Here is a 20,409-nt window from a genome sequence, read left to right as displayed (position 1 = left end):
TTGTGTATTGACAGTGATTTCTGACCAACACAGAAAGCCAAAAAAGGCTAGGATAAACATAGCGTCAAACGTGCAAGCTGTGTTTACTGAATGGTAACCAAGGCAAAGGGTGGTTAAGCATTTTGTTAAGATATCTATGGTTAGAGGCATTCTGGTGCCTGAGTGTTTAATGGGCAGAGAAATTTGGGGGTTATTGATTGCTGGGGCAGATTTGCCAAATATTGAATTATGGAAAAAGGATGCCACTCAGATAGCCTTTGGTGGTATCTGGTTAAATGCCTTTGAATTGGTTTAGGAATGAAATGAATGGTGAAATGGATAATATGCTGTAGTACAACCATTATTAAGTGCAAAATATATAACCCCCCAAATTGGGTGAAGGAAATGCCAAATCGAAGGCTGACAGAAGTGCCAAATATGGTAAAATACGGCAAAGAAGTCAAAATCCTCAGGCTCTGGAGACATTAAAAGACACTTACGTGCTCAGGATGAATGCCCCGTCAGGCCTACAGACCGGGGACTCGATTTGGTTGGTGCAACGAGAGAGGAGATCCAGCGTCAACTGTCCAACATGACAGTGATGCTTACGAGGATTCTTGCTGACTTGGAGGATCTCGCTGTTATACGTCGATCGAATACGGTGATGGAAACAAAATTCTCTGAGTTAGTCACAAGAGTGACGGATGTTGAGAGACGAATCGATTGTCTTGTGTCATCGGAGAGGGAATTATCCGCTAATCCACCCGTGACCAAAGTTGATTTGGAATGTGTTCTTGGAAAAAGATCTTGAGAATAGCAAATCGCAGGAATAACGTCCAAATTGTTAGAATTCCTGAGCATGAGGAGGGCAGAGATATGGTGAAATTCTTGGATGAACTCTTCCCGAGTCTGCTCGACATAACGGGCCACGGGCTGGAAATCGAGTGAGCTCACAGAATTCCGGCTGGTAGATCTACTGAGGGAAACAGGCCCCGATCAATTTTGGTCAAATTTCTGAGATCATCTGATAAAGATCTTGTGTTGCGCCAGGCGAGGAACAAAGGGAGGCTTTCTTGGAAGAATCACAGTATTTTCTTTTTCCCAGACTTTGCGAATTTGACAAGAGAGAAACGTGAGCGATTCAAGGAGTGTAAGAAACTCTTGCATCAAAGAAATGTCATTTTTGCACTGATGTTTCGGGCCAGACTGAGAATAGAGACAAAGGACAGTCGCAAAGTATTCACGTGTCTGAAACAAGCACTGTCTTTTATACAGTCTATGAGTGAGTAAACCATTGGGGTTTTTCCTCATGTAAGTGGATTGACTCGCTGTTCATTGACTCTACTGTTGGAGGAAGTTGAGCGTAATTTTTGTTTCTTTTTGAGTTGACTCCGCCTGGCGGCTGGAGTCTGTTTGTTGGAATAACACTTTTCCTTAAAGAATCTTTTGCATTGACGGAAGATCGCATCTGCACTGAAGTTCCTGGCCAGATTGAGATTAGACACTATGGATGACCACAAAATGTTTACATGCCCACACAAAGGATGTCTTATTTACAGTTGGCGGTTCAAGTAAGTCATGGTGTATTCTTTTCACGTGCCCTCTGAGTGAACTTGACTCTTGTTCACCCGAGGAACCGGGATTCCTGTTTTGCTGCTGTTTATGATGATTCCGCCTAACGGCTGGAGTTTGCTTTGTGGAGTAACACTGCTTTGGGTCAGTTTTGTGGATGAATCTGCACGTTCTTTGTTCTTATGTCTCCTGTTGGCTGGGGTTTGATTTGCGGAGTTTTTCTGCGGGACATTGGAATGATTACATCATCTGCTGCATTCATAAGCAACCGGTTCACCGTTCATCTGTTTGAGGATGCTGAATGGTTTATAGCGGCTGGAATTTTGTTCTGTGGAAGAACACATCTTTGAGTCAGTTCTGTGAATGAATCTATACGTTACGTGTGTTTATGATGCCTATTGGCAGAGGTTTGTTTTACAAAGTATTTTCTGTTATGTAATTTGCCTTACAAATTTGTGAGGCAAAATTGAACAATCCGATGGCAAAGTTGTCATGGGGGCTCTTGATTCTGTGATAACCTTGGAGGAGCTTGATGAGGTAATTAAGTCCCTGCCTACAGGCAAAGATCATGGTCAGTGTTTCTGGTTTCTGGTTCCGGCAGACCTAACTAAAGCAGCCTAATTGTGAGTTAAAGGATGAATTAGGTGTATGCCTGGCTAAATAGATGGGTCTTTAGTCTAGACTTAAACTGAGTGAGTGTGTCTGCATCTCGAACAGTGTTAGGGAGACTATTACATAGTTTAGGAGCCAAATATGAAAAGGATCTACCTCTTTTTGTGGATTTTGATATTCTAGGAACTATTAACAGGCCAGAATTTTGCGATCGTAATGAACGTGATGGAATATAGCATGGTAGAAGGTCACTTACGTACAGCAGAGCTAGACCATTCAAAGCTTTGAACGTAGTTAACAGAATTTTAAAATGTATATGAAATTTAACAGGTAATGACGATAAAATGGGGCTAATATGATCATATTTCTTGGTTCTCGTCAGCACTCTGGCTGCTGCATCTTGAACCAACTGAAGTTTATTTATTGATCTTGCTGGACATCCTCCCAGTAATGGATTACAATAATCTAGTCTTGAGGTCATGTTTATTGGCATCAGCAACAGAGAGCATATGGCGTAATTTAGCAATATTTCTTAGGTGGAAGAATGCTGTTCTACAAACATTGGTAATTTGATTTTCAAAGGACAGATTGGTATAAAATATTACACCTAAGTTCTTTGCTGTTGAAGATGATGTAACAGTACATCCATCGAGAGTCAAATGATATTTTAGCAGGCTTGTTTTTAGAGGTTTTTGGTCCAATAATTTGTACCTCTGTTTTGTCGGAATTGAGTAGAAGGAAATTTCTGGCCATCCAATTTTTGATTTCATTGATACACTCTGCTAATTTGGAGAATTTCATCAGGTTTTGAAGAAATATAAAGTTGGGTATCGTCGGCATAACGGTAGAAACTTATTCCACGATTCCTGATAATATCCCCCAGGCAGAGGTGGTTAGTAATGTGCTACATTTACTCTGTTACATTTACTTGAGTAACTTTTTGAAAAAAATTACTTTTAGAGTAGGTTTAAAAGTGGGTACTTTTTACTCTCACTCAAGTACATTTCTAATGAAATGTTTTTACTTTTACTTCGTTACAATGGCCAGCGTTCCTGTCATTACATTACTGGGTTTAATTTTAGTTAATGTGTATTTTATTGAGTGTATATTACTGAATGGGACTTTTACGAGAGCTGAAATTCACACAGCTGCTCACGCTGAGCCGCTGACACAGATTGTCACTAAAGTCATCAATGCTGCAGCATCAAACTCTTCAAAGTGAAACACTTTCTTCGCTCCGCACAACAGTCCAAAGGACAGTTCGGACTGCTGAGAGGATTATTGGTTGCCCCCTGCACCCCCTTCAAGAAATATACACTTCCAGAGTGAGGAAAAAGGCTGGAAAAATCACTCTGGACCCCACTCACTCTGCCCACTACCTTTTTGAACTGTTGCCTTCTGGCCGACGCTTCAGAGCTCTGAGCACCAGAACCGTCAGGCACAGGAACAGTTTTTTCCCTCAAGCTATCCATCTCTTGAACAGTTAAATTGCCCCACTGAGCAATAACTATGTGCAATACACAGTTTAGTCTTTCTTACATTTATCCAACACATCCAACCTCTTCTGCCATTTCATTCCTCTGAAAAAAAAAAAAAAAATTGCAACTGTACATAACAGATTGTATTAGATTTGCACTACCCATGTGTATGTGTGTATGTATGTATGTGTGTGTCTGTACGTATGTGTATAATTAGTTTAATTTTTTATTATTATCTATGTCTTGCTGCTGTTTTTGTATTGTTTTTGTATTGTTGTATATTGGAAGCTCCTGTCACCAAGACAAATTCCTTGTATGTGCAAGCATACTTGGCAATAAATCTGATTCTGATTCTGACAGTGAAAAAAAGAATAGTTTCGTAATGCAATGCCTTCATTTAACACAAAGACAAGCTGATATTTCAAGATTAAATTCTCAGCTTCAATTTAAGGCAGCACGATAAGGTAAGTTTGGGCTCTAATGCTAACACAGGCTTTTCTGTGTAATGTGATGGTCATTTTCAGGGTGATAATGTAACTGGGCTCTTATGACATCAGTTTTTAAGTGTAAATTTTTAAATCAGTGCAGCAATATATCAGTGCGCTTTGTCCCGCATGTCATGAGCAGTATTTACGCATTTACTGGAAACTATTGCAGCTAATTCGGGTGGATTAACTGTATAAATCCATGTAAACATCCAAGTTAAGTGTAAATGCCTTTTGCTCTGCCATTCACGTGATTGACAACTGGAGCACAAACAGACAGAATTTCTGCGCGTGCACAGCGAGGGGTGTGCGCGTGAGAGATGTGCGGGCGTGAGGCGATCGTATGGCGAAGAGAGTGGCTGTGTCCGAAATCATTCTCTCATTCACTAATTCCTATATAGTGAAGGGCAGTTAGTGTACTATATCTCAGCAGTGAGTGAACGAAATGAGTGAGTGAATTCGGACGCTGATGTATACACCGAGTGTCGGAGCTCTGGGGCTGTTGCAGAAACAACATCACATATGCACTTTTAAAATACTTGGGCCTTACTTGTTATTCTTATTAGATAATATATTAATACAATAAATCTTCATTCTGTTTGTCATTTTTAATATATTAGTGCTTTTTAAAATGTATCTGTATGTTATTATGTTATTTTAATCAAGTAATGATTTGTCAAAAAGTAATTTATTACATTCAGCATGAAATAAAACATTGCATGAGTGAAGGAAGCAGTAAACTCCCAGCTCGTACGTCTTCCCCGTGGTGGATTGTGGGCAATTAACCGTCACTGAATGTACAGTTGTGCTCAAACGTTTGCATACCCTGGCAGAAATTGTGCAATTTTGGCATTGATTTTGAAAAGATGACTGATCATGCAAAAAATTAAGGATAGTGATCATATGAAGCCATTTATTATCACATAGTTGTTTGGCTCCTTTTTAAATCATAATGATAACAGAAATCACTCAAATGGCCCTGATCAAAAGTTTACATACCCTTGAATGTTTGGCCTTGTTACAGACACACAAGGTGACACACACATGTTTAAATGGCAATTAAAGGCTAATTTCTCACACCTGTGGCTTTTTAAATTGCAATTAGTGTCTGTGTATAAATAGTCAATGAGTTTGTTAGCTCTCACGTGGATGCACTGAGCAGGCTAGATACTGAGCCATGGGGAGCAGAAAAGAACTGTCAAAAGACCTGCGTAACAAGGTAATGGAACTTTATAAAGATGGAAAAGGATATAAAAATGTATCCAAAGCCTTGAAAATGCCAGTCAGTACTGTTCAATCACTTATTCAGAAGTGGAAAATTCAGGGATCTCTTGATACCAAGCCAAGGTCAGGTAGACCAAGAAAGATTTCAGCCACAACTGCCAGAAGAATTGTTCGGGAAACAAAGAAAAACCCACAGGTAACCTCAGGAGAAATACAGGCTGCTCTGGAAAAAGACGGTGTGGTTGTTTCAAGGAGCACAATACAACGATACTTGAACAAAAATGAGCTGCATGGTCGAGTTGCCAGAAAGAAGCCTTTACTGCTCCAATGCCACAAAAAAGCCCGGATACAATATGCCCGACAACACCTTGACATGCCTCACAGCTTCTGGCACACTTTGGAGTGACGAGACTAAAATAGAGCTTTATGGTCACAACCATAAGCGCTATGTTTGGGAGGGGGTCAACAAGGCCTATAGTGAAAAGAATACCATCCCCACTATGAAGCATGGTGGTGGCTCACTGATGTTTTGGAGGTGTGTGAGCTCTAAAGGCACGGGGAATCTTGTGAAAATTGATGGCAAGTTGAATGCAGCATGTTATCAGAAAATACTGGCAGACAATTTGCATTCTTCTGCACGAAAGCTGCGCAGACTTTCCAGCATGACAATGACCCTAAGCACAAGGCCAAGTTGACCCTCCAGTGGTTATAGTAGAAAAAGGTGAAGGTTCTGGAGTGGCCATCACAGTCTTCTGACCTTAATATCATTGAGCCACTCTGGGGAGATCTCAAACGTGTGGTTCATGCAAGACAACCAAAGACTTTGCATGACCTGGAGGCATTTTGCCAAGACGAATGGGCAGCTATACCACCTGCAAGAATTTGGGGCCTCATAGAGAACATTTATAAAAGACTGCACGCTGTCATTGATGCTAAAGGGGGCAATACACAGTACTAAGAACTAAGGGTATGCAGACTTTTGAACAGGGGTCATTTCATTTTTTTCTTTGTTGCCATGTTTTGTTTTATGATTGTGCCATTCTGTTATAACCTACAGTTGAATATGAATCCCATAAGAAATAAAAGAAATGTGTTTTGCCTGCTCACTCATGTTTTCTTTAAAAATGGTACATATATTACCAATTCTCCAAGGGTATGCAAACTTTTGAGCACAACTGTACATCATATGTACACTCGAAATTAGAGTACATTGTGGGTAAGAATGAGTGAACAAAAGTAAGGAACGAGTGGCTCACTCAGAATTCAGACACTCCTACAAAATTGCGGACACTCGAAATAGAGCACTATATAGTGGATAGGGGGGCAGTTTCAGACACAGCGAGTGTTCCGCGGCCGGAGTTAGTGCCCTACGCACTAGGCTGCCTACTCTGCATTTAGAGAGCAGCGGTACTGCTGTACAGAACTAATGATCTAAATTCTTTCGCCACTGAAAACTGTAACTACACTGAAATAAGAATCCACGCAGGACTTTAAAAGCTATGAAATAGTGAAAGTAGGCATTAATAAAGCATGATCTTGCTTTGGTTTGTATTTCAGAATTATATATAATGTCCTTGTGGGACATTTTCACGCTTTCACCGTAATAATTGCTAGAAATGTTTCCAAACCGCTCTTCTCATTGACAAATTCATCCGGATCTGAAAAGAGCCCTTAAAGGGATAGCTCACCCAAAAATTTAAATTCTCATCATTTACTTACCCTCATGCCATTCCAGATGTGTATGACTTTCTTTCATCTGCTGAACTCAATTGAAGATTTTTTGAAGACTTTCTCAGCTCTGTAGGTCCATACAATGCAAGTGAATGGGTGCCAACATTTTAAAGCTAAACAAAATCACATAAGTCAGCATAAAAGTAATCCATAAGACTCCGGTGGTTAAATCAGTATCTTCAGAAGCGATGTGATATGAGAATGCGAGTATGAGAAAAAGTGTTTTTGGTGATTCACATTCTTCTCTGCATATCACCCCCTGCTGGGCAGGGAGAAGAATGTCTAGCAAGTGTAAATGCTTAAAGTGTAAAAATTACTTAAATATTGATCTGGTTCTCACCCACACCTATCATATCACTTCTGAAGATATGGATTTAACTACTGGAGTTTTATGGATTATTTTTATGCTGCCTTTATGTGCTTTTTGGAGCATCAACTTTTTGGCCTACAGAGCTGAAATATTCTTCTACAAATCTTAGTTTGTGTTCTGCAGAAGATAGGAAGTAATCCATATCTGTGATGGCATGAGGGTGAGTAAATGATGAGAGAATTTTCATTTTTGGGTGAACTATCCCTTTAGTTACAGCTCAGCCATAATATAATATTTTGTCATCATTTCCCTACCCTCATGTTGTTCCATACCGTGTGACCCTTTGTATTATGTGGAACACAAAATATGTTAGACAGAATGTTAGGGACTGACAGTCTCGGTCACCATTCACTTTCAAAATATGGAGGAAAAAAAAAAGTGGCTTCTTAATAAGCGGTTTGATAACTGCCATTTTAAAGTTTCTTGGAACATGTCCTAAGGATAGCAAGGAGTTAATAAAATTAAGTAGAGGTTCTGAGATTACAGGGAATACTTTTAAGTGCTTAGCTGGTATTGGATCTAACATACATTTTGTGGCTTTTGATGTTTCGATAAGTTTTGTTAGCTCTTCATGAACTATGACAGCGAAGGATTGAAGTTGCACGCGAGGAAAATTATGAGACACTGTTTTCTGAGGTACTGTGACAGGTGATTGCATCATTCCAATTTTATTTCTGATTATTTCAATTTTATCAATAAAGAAATTCATGAAGTCATTACTCTTGTGCTGCCACAGAATATCTGGTTTAGTTGAGGCTTTATTCCTAACCACCTAGGATTGTTGTGGTTATTTTCTGAGTTTGCAAAAATATGCTGACCTGGCAGCTTTTAGTGCCTGTCTGTAGTTACACTATCCTTCCATGCACCGCGAAATACCTCTAATTTTGTATTCTTCCACTTGCACTCCATTTTCAGAGCTGCTCTTTGAGAGCATGAGTATGATTATTGTACCATGGTGCGGGGCTTTTTTCTTTAATCGAAGGGGGTTGACACTATCAAGAGTGCTAGAGAAGACTGTATTTATATTTTCTGTTTTTTCATCAAGTACTTCTAGACTTTGTGGCTTACTGAGTGTATGAGATATATCTGGAAGATTATTAGTGAAGCTATCTTTAGCAGTCGAAAGAAAAGTTCTACCTGAACAATAGTGTGCTGTAGATCGAGTAACATTAGCTGATCGCAGCATACAAGGTAATGATCTGATATGTCATCGCTCTGCGGAAGAATTTCTATAGAATCAACATCAACTCCATATGACAGAATTAAATCTAGCGTATGATTATGTCGATGAGTTGGTCCTGTCACATTTTGTCTGACTCCAAGAGAGTTGAGAATATCGATAAATGCTAATCCCAATGAGTCATTTTAATTATCTATGTGAATGTTGGTCACCAACAATTAAAGCTCTATCTACAGTAACTTCAAAATGTGATCAAAAATTAGCAAATACACCAAATCAGAATAAGGCCCGGGTGATCTATATACTGTAGCGAGGGCAAAAGATGACAGAGATTTTTTTTATTTATATCTGATGGTGTCACATTATGCATTATTAGTTCAAAAGACTTAAATTTATATCCTGTACTCTGAGTAACACCAAAAATTTCACTGTAAATTGTAGCAACACCTCCTCCTCAACCCTTCAGATGAGGCTCATGTTTATAACAATAACCTGTGGGAGTAGATTCATTTAAACTAATATATTCATTCGGTTTAAGCCAGGTTTCAGTCGAACAGAGTGCATCCAAACTATGATCTGTAATAATTTAATTTACAATTAGTACTTTGCTAGAAGTACTAATAAACTAATAAACTAATGTTTAGTAGCCCTACCTTCATATGATGTTTATCTTTAATTGTTTTTTTTTTTTTTTTTTTTTTTTGACCTTAATCAAATGTTTTCTAAATGATTTAGTGAGAGTTTTGTGTTTGGTAGTTAGGGGAGCAGACACAGTCTCTATTTGATATCTAGGTGATACAGTCTCTATGTGTTGTAGTTTATGTGACCTTTGTGACGTCTCAAGGCAGCTAGCAGACGTTCGGATTAACCAGTTTGTCTGCATCCTGACCTGGGCCCCAGTTAGTCAGATATTATCATTATTAAGACTATGAGCCAAATTACTAGAGAGGAGAGCGGCACCTTCCCTGGAGGTAGAGTCCATCTCTCTTTAGCAAGTCAGATCTACCCCAAAAATTCTTCCAATTGTCTATAAATCCTATGCTATTCTCCAGACACCACTCAGACATCCAGCCATTCAGTGACACTAATCTACTATAAACCTCATCACCACAACGAGCAGGGAGGGGGCCAGAGCACATTACAGTGTCTGACATCGTTTTTGCAAGTTCACACACCTCTTTAACATTATCTTTAGTGATCTCCGACTGGCAAAGCTGGACATCATTAGTGCCGACATGAATACAATTTTTTAGAAAATATACATTTAGCATTAGCCAGCACTTGTAAATTTGATCTGATCTCAGACGCTCGAGCCCCGGAAATGCATTTAACAATAGTGGCTGGAGTCTCTATTTCCACGTTCCTTACAATAGAATCACCAATTATTAGGGCTCTTTCAACATGATTCTCAGTGGGTGCATCACTGTGTGGGGAGAATCGATTGGAAACCCTAACAGGAACAATCATTATTGACGGATTCACTTTTGGCCATTCACTCCTTAGGAGTATGACTGTCACCTGCTGTACGAGATGTGTTTTGCATAGGTAATGCATCGCATGGTGATAGTTTTGTGAGGAAGTACTCTGCTCGATCCCCGGAGAATCAGAGCCCAGGCCTCAGCTGGTGCTGCGTGTTCAGCTCCTCCAGCTTTCACACTGGGCTCTTCAAGCAACAGTGCGTGAGGAGTTTTCTCAGGAGTTGGGAGAGAGTGAGAGAGACAGCTGAAGCGCAGCAATTAAGCTAAGAGGAACCACCTGTGCGCTAGAATGGGAATAAAACAATCAGGCGCGTGGGAATGAATGGGGACAGTTACGATGAAAGGACCTGAGCACGGCCTTATGAAATGGTAGCACTGGTATACGGTGAAGCAGTGGCCGGTCTTGAGGAGGCAGCCTTGATGCATTGTATCTTCTTCAGTGAGTAATGGCTAGAAAGGGAGAAAGGCAGAGTAGAAAACCCACCTACTGCGTTAAATTGGCAGCCGCCATATTACGATGTCTGAAAATAGTGAGCTGCTGCGGCAGCTTCTGTTGAATAACATAATGATTGTGATAAGATGGCTTTGTTATCTGATGAGGAGGTCGAATGCTTCAAGTGGAGTAATAGGACGTTGCATGGTTCTGTTGTGGAAGGGCGGGGCCAATGTTGGAAAGACTGTCATGTCAGGAGAATTGTCATGGGAAGCAGGTAAGCAGCGGCTTATATACTCCTACTCGTGGGCTGTGATTTGTCAGATTAAAATTAACATGCTCCTCCCAAACCTCTGTTTATTAACTCCACATTGTATTCTACTCTTTGAGAGCTTTCCAATGACATATGACATGGCTATTTGAACAGTTTGATGTTTTTACCGATTACAATAATATGTACAGTGCAAATTTATTAATAAATTATCCAAAAATCACTTCTGATTTGTCTGCAAATTTCAAAGCACTTGTTCAGTTTTGGTCATAATGTCTACAGTACTGTACATGCATTATAAAGTAGAGCTTCCAGGCTTTAAAACGACACAATCCAAGCTTAACTGGTTAAAGTCGAAAACAATACCCAGTGCACCTTTAAGACAAAGTTGTGTACCTATCCACATTTTTCCTGAAAGCGGATGTTTCACAATTCATAACGGAATCCTGGTTTAGTTTTTCGTGTGTTTTTAGCCGATAATGTGATGTTTAGCATACTAAATTTGTATAAATTCTCAAATAAAAAACATGTGGCTCAATAGTGCCAACACTTTACAAAGTCGCGATGACCATCTTTTGACAATGCCTCACCCAAGTGAGGTTAGTTACGTTGATATTATTAACTACTTCAAGTTGTTGTGACAGCCAACAACTGCACAAGTTGAGCCTGACCTTATTTTTACTCTAAGTAACACCAAGTAAATAGTTGTTGTTCTCTGCTTGGATTGCTTGTATCTGTAATTTTTACATTGCTTCTTAAGGAGGCCAGAACCACAAAACTGTCCAGAGGCAATCAGAATCATCATAGCGCCGCCCAGTGGTTGGTCAGGAAAACTGTGAATATAAGTTTGTGGATACAAGTAATTATAAACTATTGTAACGTATTGAATAAATTTTAATTTCCAAGCTTTAACAGAGGTTTCCACAGTTTCTACCACCCACTTGTGGTAGACAGAGACATTGCTGTTTCTTACAATTCAAAAGAAAATGCATGTTAAAAACCTGTAGGTCTGACATCAAAGTCAGACTAAGGAAACATTTTGATAATTATAAAACCATATTGTAATAACACCTGTTATTCCATGACTGACAGAACTGCTGTTTTGCTTAAGACAAAAGTTTGATTTAAATGTTCATTTGAGTTGCTGAAGTAGCTCCAGTCCAACAGAGGGTGTTGTCTTCATAAAGGCACTGGTTAAATGTTCGTGTACATAAACAGAAGAATGCCAAGAGAGGTGCAGTTAACCCATCTCAGCATGAGGCTCCAGTGTTTTTAACCAGAGTTCTAAGGCAAATTTGGTTCCAGTGCTGACTCGCTCTATGTCCTCGCCATGGGCCGGGGCTCGGTTACAGAACAGAGAAAAAGGCAGCGAGGTGTCACTTAGCTCACCGTGTGAAGACACCTCTGTCACGCTGATAGCAAGCAACACACAGAAAACACACACTTAATCAATACTACAAATGATTATTCAGTCCATGTTATAAGGTTACTGAAGAATCTCAATGGATGTTCTCGATACCTGATGGTCTTTGCAAGTTCAGCTGGTATTTGAACAGAATCTTCCTTGCCATCCACAGCAGATACTACAGCTTTAACCAGAACTGCATCAACCCAAACACACCCACTGACTTCAGTAGGATCTGGCCTCAAACAGGCCTGAGATAAGAGAAGAGAGACCTTTACAACACATGTGAAACAATTCTAACCTAAATCAGCAGTTATTTGGACACTTTAGGACACTTAACACTGAAAAAACCTCTTTCATTGTATTAAATACAATTTATCAAACCAAGTGGCATCTGCAAACAAACTATGCTAAACCTTTTATCAGACCTTTACTGAGCCATTTGTACCATTACTTTTAACCAACTTGTTTCAAGGAGATTTTTAGTGGATGTACAGTATGAAATCAGTTCCCTTCTAGTTCACACAGGGTCCTCACATTGGTGTAGTTCATCACATTAAATACGGAGATGTTTCACAAACTTTTACAAGAAAGTGTAGGCTTAAGTATCTAAAAGTGGCTGAAGCGTTTTTCTGTTGATATTTCAAAGCAGTACCTGGAGCTGCAGGTGTGATTGAGAGCTCTTCAGAAGTATGTATAACACAATGTGATGTCTCTGAGGCAGTCCTCTGGATAACATGGGCGGATACACCGACTGGACATAGAATTCGTGAGCAATACATAAAATAAAGCATTTGAAACATCTGGCTGTTTTGTAAATGTGTTAGTAAACCCTTTATTGGTTTGATTGCATTTACATTGAGCCATCTGAGTCCAACAGATTACTGCTAATGATTAAAACCTCCCAAAAACATTCTGTTGTAAACACACACCTCCCACAGGCCGAGCAGATGAGAGGAGATCTCATCAGGACTCAGTTTTAATCCGGTCTCTTCCTGCAGCTCCCTGAGTCCTGCGTCCAACAGCTACAGTTAAACATACACAAACACAGAAAGAAAGAAATCACTAAGCCATGGGACCATTCATTCATTAAACTCATTCAGTTGTCAGCTGATTCACTGTTACACTCTTGCTAATTCAAAGGCTCACTAGCATATTATATTTACATAAAATAACTTAGAAAAAAATTCAAATATATAAATGATATATATAAATATATAGTGAGGTCAAAACTATGAGACAACATTAAAAATCTATTTTTTCCCAATTTAAACATGTAAGTAATCTGAAAGTTTTTGAACACTTTTTTAAATAAAGTTGACAAAAAATGTAGAAATATTTAAGATTCTGCACTATTTCTAGGTCACTAATCAAATGTAAGCCATGTTAACACTTTTGAACAAAAGTTCAGGTTTTCTTGTTTCCTCTGAAGCACACAATATGCTCATTGGAACAGTCATCAGGTTTTATGAAGTCCATGCCAGCTCCATCGAGTTCATGCTGTCAGGAAGGGGTATTATTTTATTATTATATTATTATTGAATTACAGTATTATTTGGCATGCCAAAAAACAAACAAAACAAAAAACTAAGAGAGAGTAAGAAAAATTCAGGTAAATGTCAATTTAAAGGGATAGTTCACCCAAAAATAAAAATTATCTCATTATTTACTCACCCTAATGCCATCCCAGATGTGTAAGACTTTCTTTCTTCTGCAGAACCCAAAGATTTTTAGAAGAATATTTGAGCTCTTTAGGTCCTCATAATGCAAGTGAATGGGTACCAAAATTTTAAAGCTCCAAAAGGACACAAAGGCAGCATAAAAGTAACCCGTAAGACTCCAGTGGTTGAATCTATATCTTCTGAAGTGATATGAGAGGTGTGGGTGAGAAACAGATCTAAGTCCTTTTTTTTTTACTATAAATCTCCACTTCCACATTCTTCTTCTTTTGTCTTTGGTGATTTGCATTCTTTGTGCATATCGCAACCTACTGGGCAGTGGAGAATTTATGGTAAAAACTGACTTAAATATTGATCTGTTTCTCACACACACTTATCATATTGCTTTTGAAGATATAGATTTAACTACTAGGTAGTCTAATGGATTACTTTTATACTTCAAAATTTTGGTACCCATTCACTTGCATTGCAAGGACCTACAGAGCTGAAATATTCTTCTAAAGCTCTTCGCTTCTGTTCAGCAGAAAAAGGTAAATCAAACACATCTGGGATGGCATTATGGTGAGTAAATGATAAGAGCATTTTCATTTTGGGGTGAACTATCCATTTAACTTTAATTTTTATACTCATGATATCACTTGTCTTTTTTTTAATTAATATTACATTAGAAAATAATAAAGCATATAGAAGCATTTCACTAGTGGTTTTAGACTTTTATTATTTAAAAAAAAAATGCACCCTGGTGCAAATAAAGGTAGATGCTATTTACAACCTAGTGCAAATAGTGGCAAATATTATTTGCACCCCAACCCTGGTACAAATAATAGTACAGTTGAAGTCAGAAGTATACATACGCTGCAGCCAAATACATTTAAACTCTGTTTTTCACAGTTCCTGACATTTAATCTTAGAAAACATTCTCTGTCTTAGGTCAGTTAGGATCACTACTTTAAGAATGTGAAATGTCAGAATAATAATATGAGAATGATTTCAGCTTTTATTTCTCTAAAGAGGCCCTATTATGCTTTTTGGGATTTTACCTTTCCTTTAGTGTGTAATATAGCTGTTTGTGCATGTAAAAGGTCTGCAAAGTTACAAAGCAAAAGGGAGTTATTCTCTCCCAAAGACAACACTGCTCCTGAGCTATACAAAACGGCTGGTTTGTAGTCCAACCATTTGTTCCGTAAAGTATCTACGTCACTATGTAACACATCTGCATAATGCCCACCTAAATGCTATTTTGGCCTGCCCTCAAACAAAGGTAGTTATAGCTAAGGCCAGGATGAGTTGGGTTAGTGTTGTCGCCATGTCGAGAAGATGCTGTTTTCTTCACTGCGAAAGCAAAACCTCTTTGTTTGGACTTCCAAAGGCAGACAAATTGAAGTATCAGTGGTTAAAATGTATTGACCACTATTCCTCAGCAGTACAACCACAACCAATGCCGGATTTTCAAGTCGGTTACTCCTGAAAGATGGTGCAGTTCCCACTTTGTTGGGACAATCTGGCGCTTCAGGATCACAACCTGTAAGTATGTTTGATTATTTGTGGATTTATCTGCTACCGAGAGTTCAAATGCAGAGTTTTGTGTTGTAGCTATGGTGCACACCCAGTGCACAGCTGTAGGCCTCTGCTAACCTGCTAGCTAATGATATTGTTTTGGTAAGGGTTTACTATTCAGCTGTGGGCCGGCTTTTACACAAAACTGTGTAACAAAATGGTCGACCTCAAGAGTCTTTATTGGTGGTAAAGTGTGGAGGTTTACTTATAATTACAAGCTGTAATGTTACGGCCGCTAGGAATGGTAGTCCACAGCTAACTTGCTCACTAATCGGGAGTAAGCCTCTGTTCTCCATTCATAGCTCTGGTGAAAAAAGTTCAGCTACACCCATTCCAGCAAAAGATGACTAACTTAGATGTACTACATATCTTTTACTTGAAGCTTTGTTAGGTTCACAATAATCAACAATGTACTAGTAAGAAAGCTACAAAATTAAAATTTACCACTGTGAAACGTCCTGCTCAAGTCGTGCTTGCGAAGGTGATTTCGGTCAATCAGCTTGTTCTTCCAAACTTCATTATCAGACTTGGGCTCAAACTGGTACGGCAAAAACCGACGCCATTGTTACCATAGTTACAATAGTGTTTCAGCTGCTCAGGAAGCCTGAAACTCGGTTATGGTAAGGGCCGTTACATTTCCGACACACGCTCTAAGCGGTTGACCAATCACAACAGACTGGAACAGCTGACCAATCAGAGCAGACTGGGCTTTTCAGAAAGGGGGGCTTTAAAGAGACAGGAGCTAAATCAGAGCATTTCAACCAGAGAGGGAAAAGAGTGGCTGCAGCAATGTACAGTATGAGAAAATAATGTTTTTTTTAACATTAAAGCATATAAACCTATTCTAGTAGACCCCCAAAATAAAATTATGAACCTGTAAATTAGCATAATATGGGCTCTTTAATCACATTCCCAGTGGGTCAGAAGTTTACATACACTTTAGTATTTGGTAGCATTGCTTTTAAATTGTTTAACTTGGGTCAAATGTTTTGGGTAGCCTTCCACAAGCTTCTCACAATAAGATGCTGGAATTTTGGCCCATTCCTCCTGACAGAACTGGTGTAACTGAGTCAGGTTTGTAGGCCTCCTTGCTCGCACATGCTTTTTCTGTTCTGCCCACAAATTTTCTATCGGTTTGAGGTCAGGGCTTTGTTGTGGTCACTCCAATACCTTGACTTTGTTGTCCTTAAGCCATTTTGCCACAACTTTTGAGGTATGCTTGGGGTCACTGTCCATTTGGAAGACCCATTTTTGACCAAGCTTTAACTTCATGGCTGATGTCTTGAGATGTTGCTTCAATATATCTACATAATTTTCCTTCCATATGATGCCATATATTTTGTGAAGTGCACCAGTCCCTCCTGCAGCAAAGCACCCCCACAACATGATGCTGCCACCCCCATGCTTCACGGTTGGGATGGTGTTCTTCGGCTTGCAAGCCTCACCCTTTTCCCTCCAAACATAACAATAGTCATGATGGCCAAAGAGTTCAATCTTTGTTTTATCAGACCAGAGGAAATTTCTCCAAAAAGTAAGCTCTTTGTACCCATGTGCACTTGCAAACTGTAATTTGGCTTATTTATGGTGGTTTTGGAGCAGTGGCTTCATCCTTGCTGAGCAGCCTTTCAGGTTATGTCAATATAGGACTTGTTTTATTGTGGATATACAGTTGCTTTGATTTTCCCATGATGTCAAGCAAACAGGCACTGAGTTTGAAGGTAGGCCTTAAAATACATTCACAGGTACACCTCCAATTGATGCCAATTAGCCTATCAGAAGCTAATTGCCTAAAGGCTTGACATCATTTTCTGGAATTTTTCAAGCTGCTTAAAGGCACAGTTAACTTAGTGTATGTAAACTTCTGACCCACTGAAATTGTGATATAGTAAATTAAAAGTGAAACAATCTGTCTTTAAACAATTGTTTGGAAAAAAGTAGATGTCCTAACGGACTTGCCAAAACTATAGTTTGCTTATATTAAATCTGTGGAGTGGTTAAAAAAATTGTTTTAATGACTTCAATCTAAGTGTATGTAAACTTCTGACTTCAACTGTAGATGCTACACCAACCCATGCAAACCTAACCCTTACATAAAAAATAACCATGTTTTAACAACAGTAACCATAGTATCACCATGGTATTTTGTAGTAAAATCATAGTAACCACAAAATTAACCATGGTTACTATATTACTGTAGTTACACCATAGTTAATTGTATCAAATCTATGGTTTCCAGCAAAAAACATGGTTCCTACAATATTACTATAGTAAAACTACCTTTATATTCATTTTTATTTATTATTAAGAAGTATTAAAGAAAATATTAAGAGTGGAGACACAAATTACTTGATTATATTTGTTTGTGATTCACCGCTTGACATTCCTATTTATGTAATCTGGCAGGTACCTTTTCATCCAGCTCCACATGGCCACCTGAACAAAGAAAATAATATCCATGAGTCCTGAACAGCACAGCTTTGCCACATACATGCTGGCCACATTTCTGTGACTCTTTTATTTCCATCTGATAACACTATTATCCCTGATGGATCTTACAAAGTCAGGTTCTGAGATTAGATTAACAAAGAAAATACATGAAAATAACTTTAAAACATAGTCCTCAGAACCTGAGCTGGCATTTGGGTCAGTGCGGTATAACACACTCACCGGGTGGAACCCAAACATTGGGGAAGATTCGGAGGCTGGAGGAGCGTCGCGTTAGCAACAGTTTCTCATTGGCTGACTGCAGCAGCACAGCAACACCCACGTCTACTCCGCGGGTGAGGGTATCTGGGGCCAGGGAGGCTGCCTCTGAGTCTGACAGGTATTTGATGGGGCAAAACGGCGCCCTCTAGGGTCAGATAATGAGTTTGGTCAACCATGAAAAAAAAAAAAAAGAGCCTTGGTTAAATTCAACCTTTTCTTCACACATCATGTCATAACTGTAATGGCAGTAACATAAGTTCAGTATGTGACCTCACCTTTAGAGGAACGCCCCCATCACACAGCCGGTCACATAAAACAAATCTGTTATTCTCCAGAGAACAGCTCACTGTCGCCTGGTCCTCAATACTCCCTACAAAGTGTCCAGTTATGCTCTGGACGAAAAGACACATACATGTTTGTATTTCTATCATGGTGAGTACTTTCCTTTGACTTCTACTGTTATTATTATATTACTATATCATACATTTTCTATCCCCTATCCCTACTCCTAAACCTTCAAATTACTACAGACTAACCCTAACCCTGGCCCTAAGTAACCCTAATATCTATATTATGTTGTTTTTCTTGTCCCTAAAGGGAGCTTTATATAATTTTATTATAATTTAGATTTATATATAGACTTATGTACATTTAGATTTTTTTCTTATATAAGTGTAACAAGTAGTATAACAACTTATAGGTATTAAACCTACACACACACACAGAGCTGAGCTGCAGTTCATGCATTATATGTTATGACTATGTTATATTGAAGTTTATAACACATGACTGTTGTAAACACAGACTATTATAAACACAGAGTATGGATATAACATTATATGATATATATTAAATGCATATTATTATTATTGTAAATTATAACATTTATGTTTGTTATATGTCATTGTTTTAAACTAAGATAATTATTCAAAATGTTTATATTGATAATTATTATCTTTGGTAGTTTTAAACACATGTGAGCCCAGCTGACCTGCACGAATCGCGCGCACTGCGGAGCAGCGTTTTCCTTGGACAGATACACCAGAATTTTTCGGACTTTCTCCATACTGTGTGACATAATTACAGAATATGATCATCGCCTGCTTTCATTCATTATTTGATATGTCACATTGTAATTTTACATTATCCATACTGCATTACATATTATAATTTTAATCAGGGTCAATTACTTCAAATTACACTAACTAGGAGCTCATTAGAGCGCAGGATTAACAGTTTACAGAAGAAACACACTCATGCGGTCCAGTTTCAACCTAAACTTCAGCCCAGACAATAACAACATTCGAACCGATCGCCCCCGGAAGTGGCTTCTGATATTTTAAAATAAAAGTCTGTTTATAGCCTTGTAAGGTTTACCTCAACAGTTGCGCAGACTTTGCTTGATAACCTTCCTAGTGCATCCAGTCATACAACTACATTAATATTCATATATTATGAGTTAATAATTCATTCATACACCTTCAAATCAGGTAGGCATACTCCTAATTCCTTTTAAGACAGGTCAGTCCACTCGTCGGCAATCTTTGGAACGCTCCTGGGCAACTATTTTCTATGTAAACAAGCGACATAAAAGTACAGCTCCTAGCTACTTGAAAGGGGAAAGACCGGAATCTCCCAAACGTTTGGTCATGATTAATATATATATAAAAAAAAAAAAAACATGTTTCAAATCAGCAGTAAAATCTGACAACAACTGTATCATACATTGTGCTTCTTTAGCCCAGGTCACGCTTAAAAATGCTATTTTTCAGGCTGTTCCAGCTAATGTGCATGCGCGATCTCCGTATCGAAAAGCTGATTGGCTCTTTTACCTGTAGGGCGGGACTTCCTTTTCCAGAACCGTTGGGCGTTGAGCGTTCCATTTTCTCCCATTCATTTTATTAGAAGTGGTCTGATCTGCTAAATAGTCTCTGGCATACTGTATTCAAACGTCTAGTTACGTAATTAATATTCATGAGCCTCGTGAACGACCCAACTCGAAGCATTATGTTTTATAATAAAAGTCTGCTTATTTAGCTAGGGTTTTATTATCAAAGTGTTAAATCGAGAGAGAGGGCACTCGCAATAAAATCCTATACAAACTGGATTCATTTATGGATTCATTTAGGATTTTCTGGATTAAACTGTACTTTAAATGATGATTTGGTGTTACGATTCATCAGATGAATACACTAGAATTTTAAAGTTTGTGCACTGTAAAAGACTTTAATAAAGTGATAGCATCAGAT

The 20,409-nt window shown here is 38.7% G+C and overlaps 1 protein-coding gene across 5 annotated transcripts; it reads right to left on the bottom strand.

Annotated features, from left to right (window-relative positions):
- Nucleotides 1–11,686: 11,686 nt before the first annotated feature.
- Nucleotides 11,687–19,938, bottom strand: LOC127454214 (nucleoside diphosphate-linked moiety X motif 17-like). 5 transcript variants are annotated; one of them, XM_051721263.1, is made up of 9 exons: nucleotides 19,640–19,938; nucleotides 19,152–19,227; nucleotides 18,436–18,552; nucleotides 18,122–18,305; nucleotides 17,862–17,887; nucleotides 13,151–13,243; nucleotides 12,874–12,972; nucleotides 12,333–12,469; nucleotides 11,687–12,225 (listed from the first exon to the last, which is right to left on the bottom strand). In XM_051721263.1, the coding sequence occupies exons 2-9, from the start codon at nucleotides 19,224–19,226 to the stop codon at nucleotides 12,054–12,056; spliced, it is 903 nt and encodes a 300-aa protein (XP_051577223.1). In that variant the 5' UTR covers nucleotide 19,227; nucleotides 19,640–19,938; the 3' UTR covers nucleotides 11,687–12,053. The 5 variants fall into 5 exon arrangements, with proteins under 5 accessions (XP_051577223.1, XP_051577222.1, XP_051577220.1 ...); XM_051721262.1 differs by lacking the exon at nucleotides 19,640–19,938 and adding an exon at nucleotides 19,538–19,615; XM_051721260.1 differs by lacking the exon at nucleotides 19,640–19,938 and adding an exon at nucleotides 19,351–19,497.
- Between the last annotated feature and the right edge of the window lie 471 nt (nucleotides 19,939–20,409).

This window comes from Myxocyprinus asiaticus, chromosome 16 (genome assembly GCF_019703515.2).
Source record: "Myxocyprinus asiaticus isolate MX2 ecotype Aquarium Trade chromosome 16, UBuf_Myxa_2, whole genome shotgun sequence".
NCBI lineage: Eukaryota > Metazoa > Chordata > Actinopteri > Cypriniformes > Catostomidae > Myxocyprinus > Myxocyprinus asiaticus.
The sequence above is the reverse complement of the archived record's forward strand: the minus strand, read 5'-3'. Positions and strand labels throughout refer to the sequence as shown.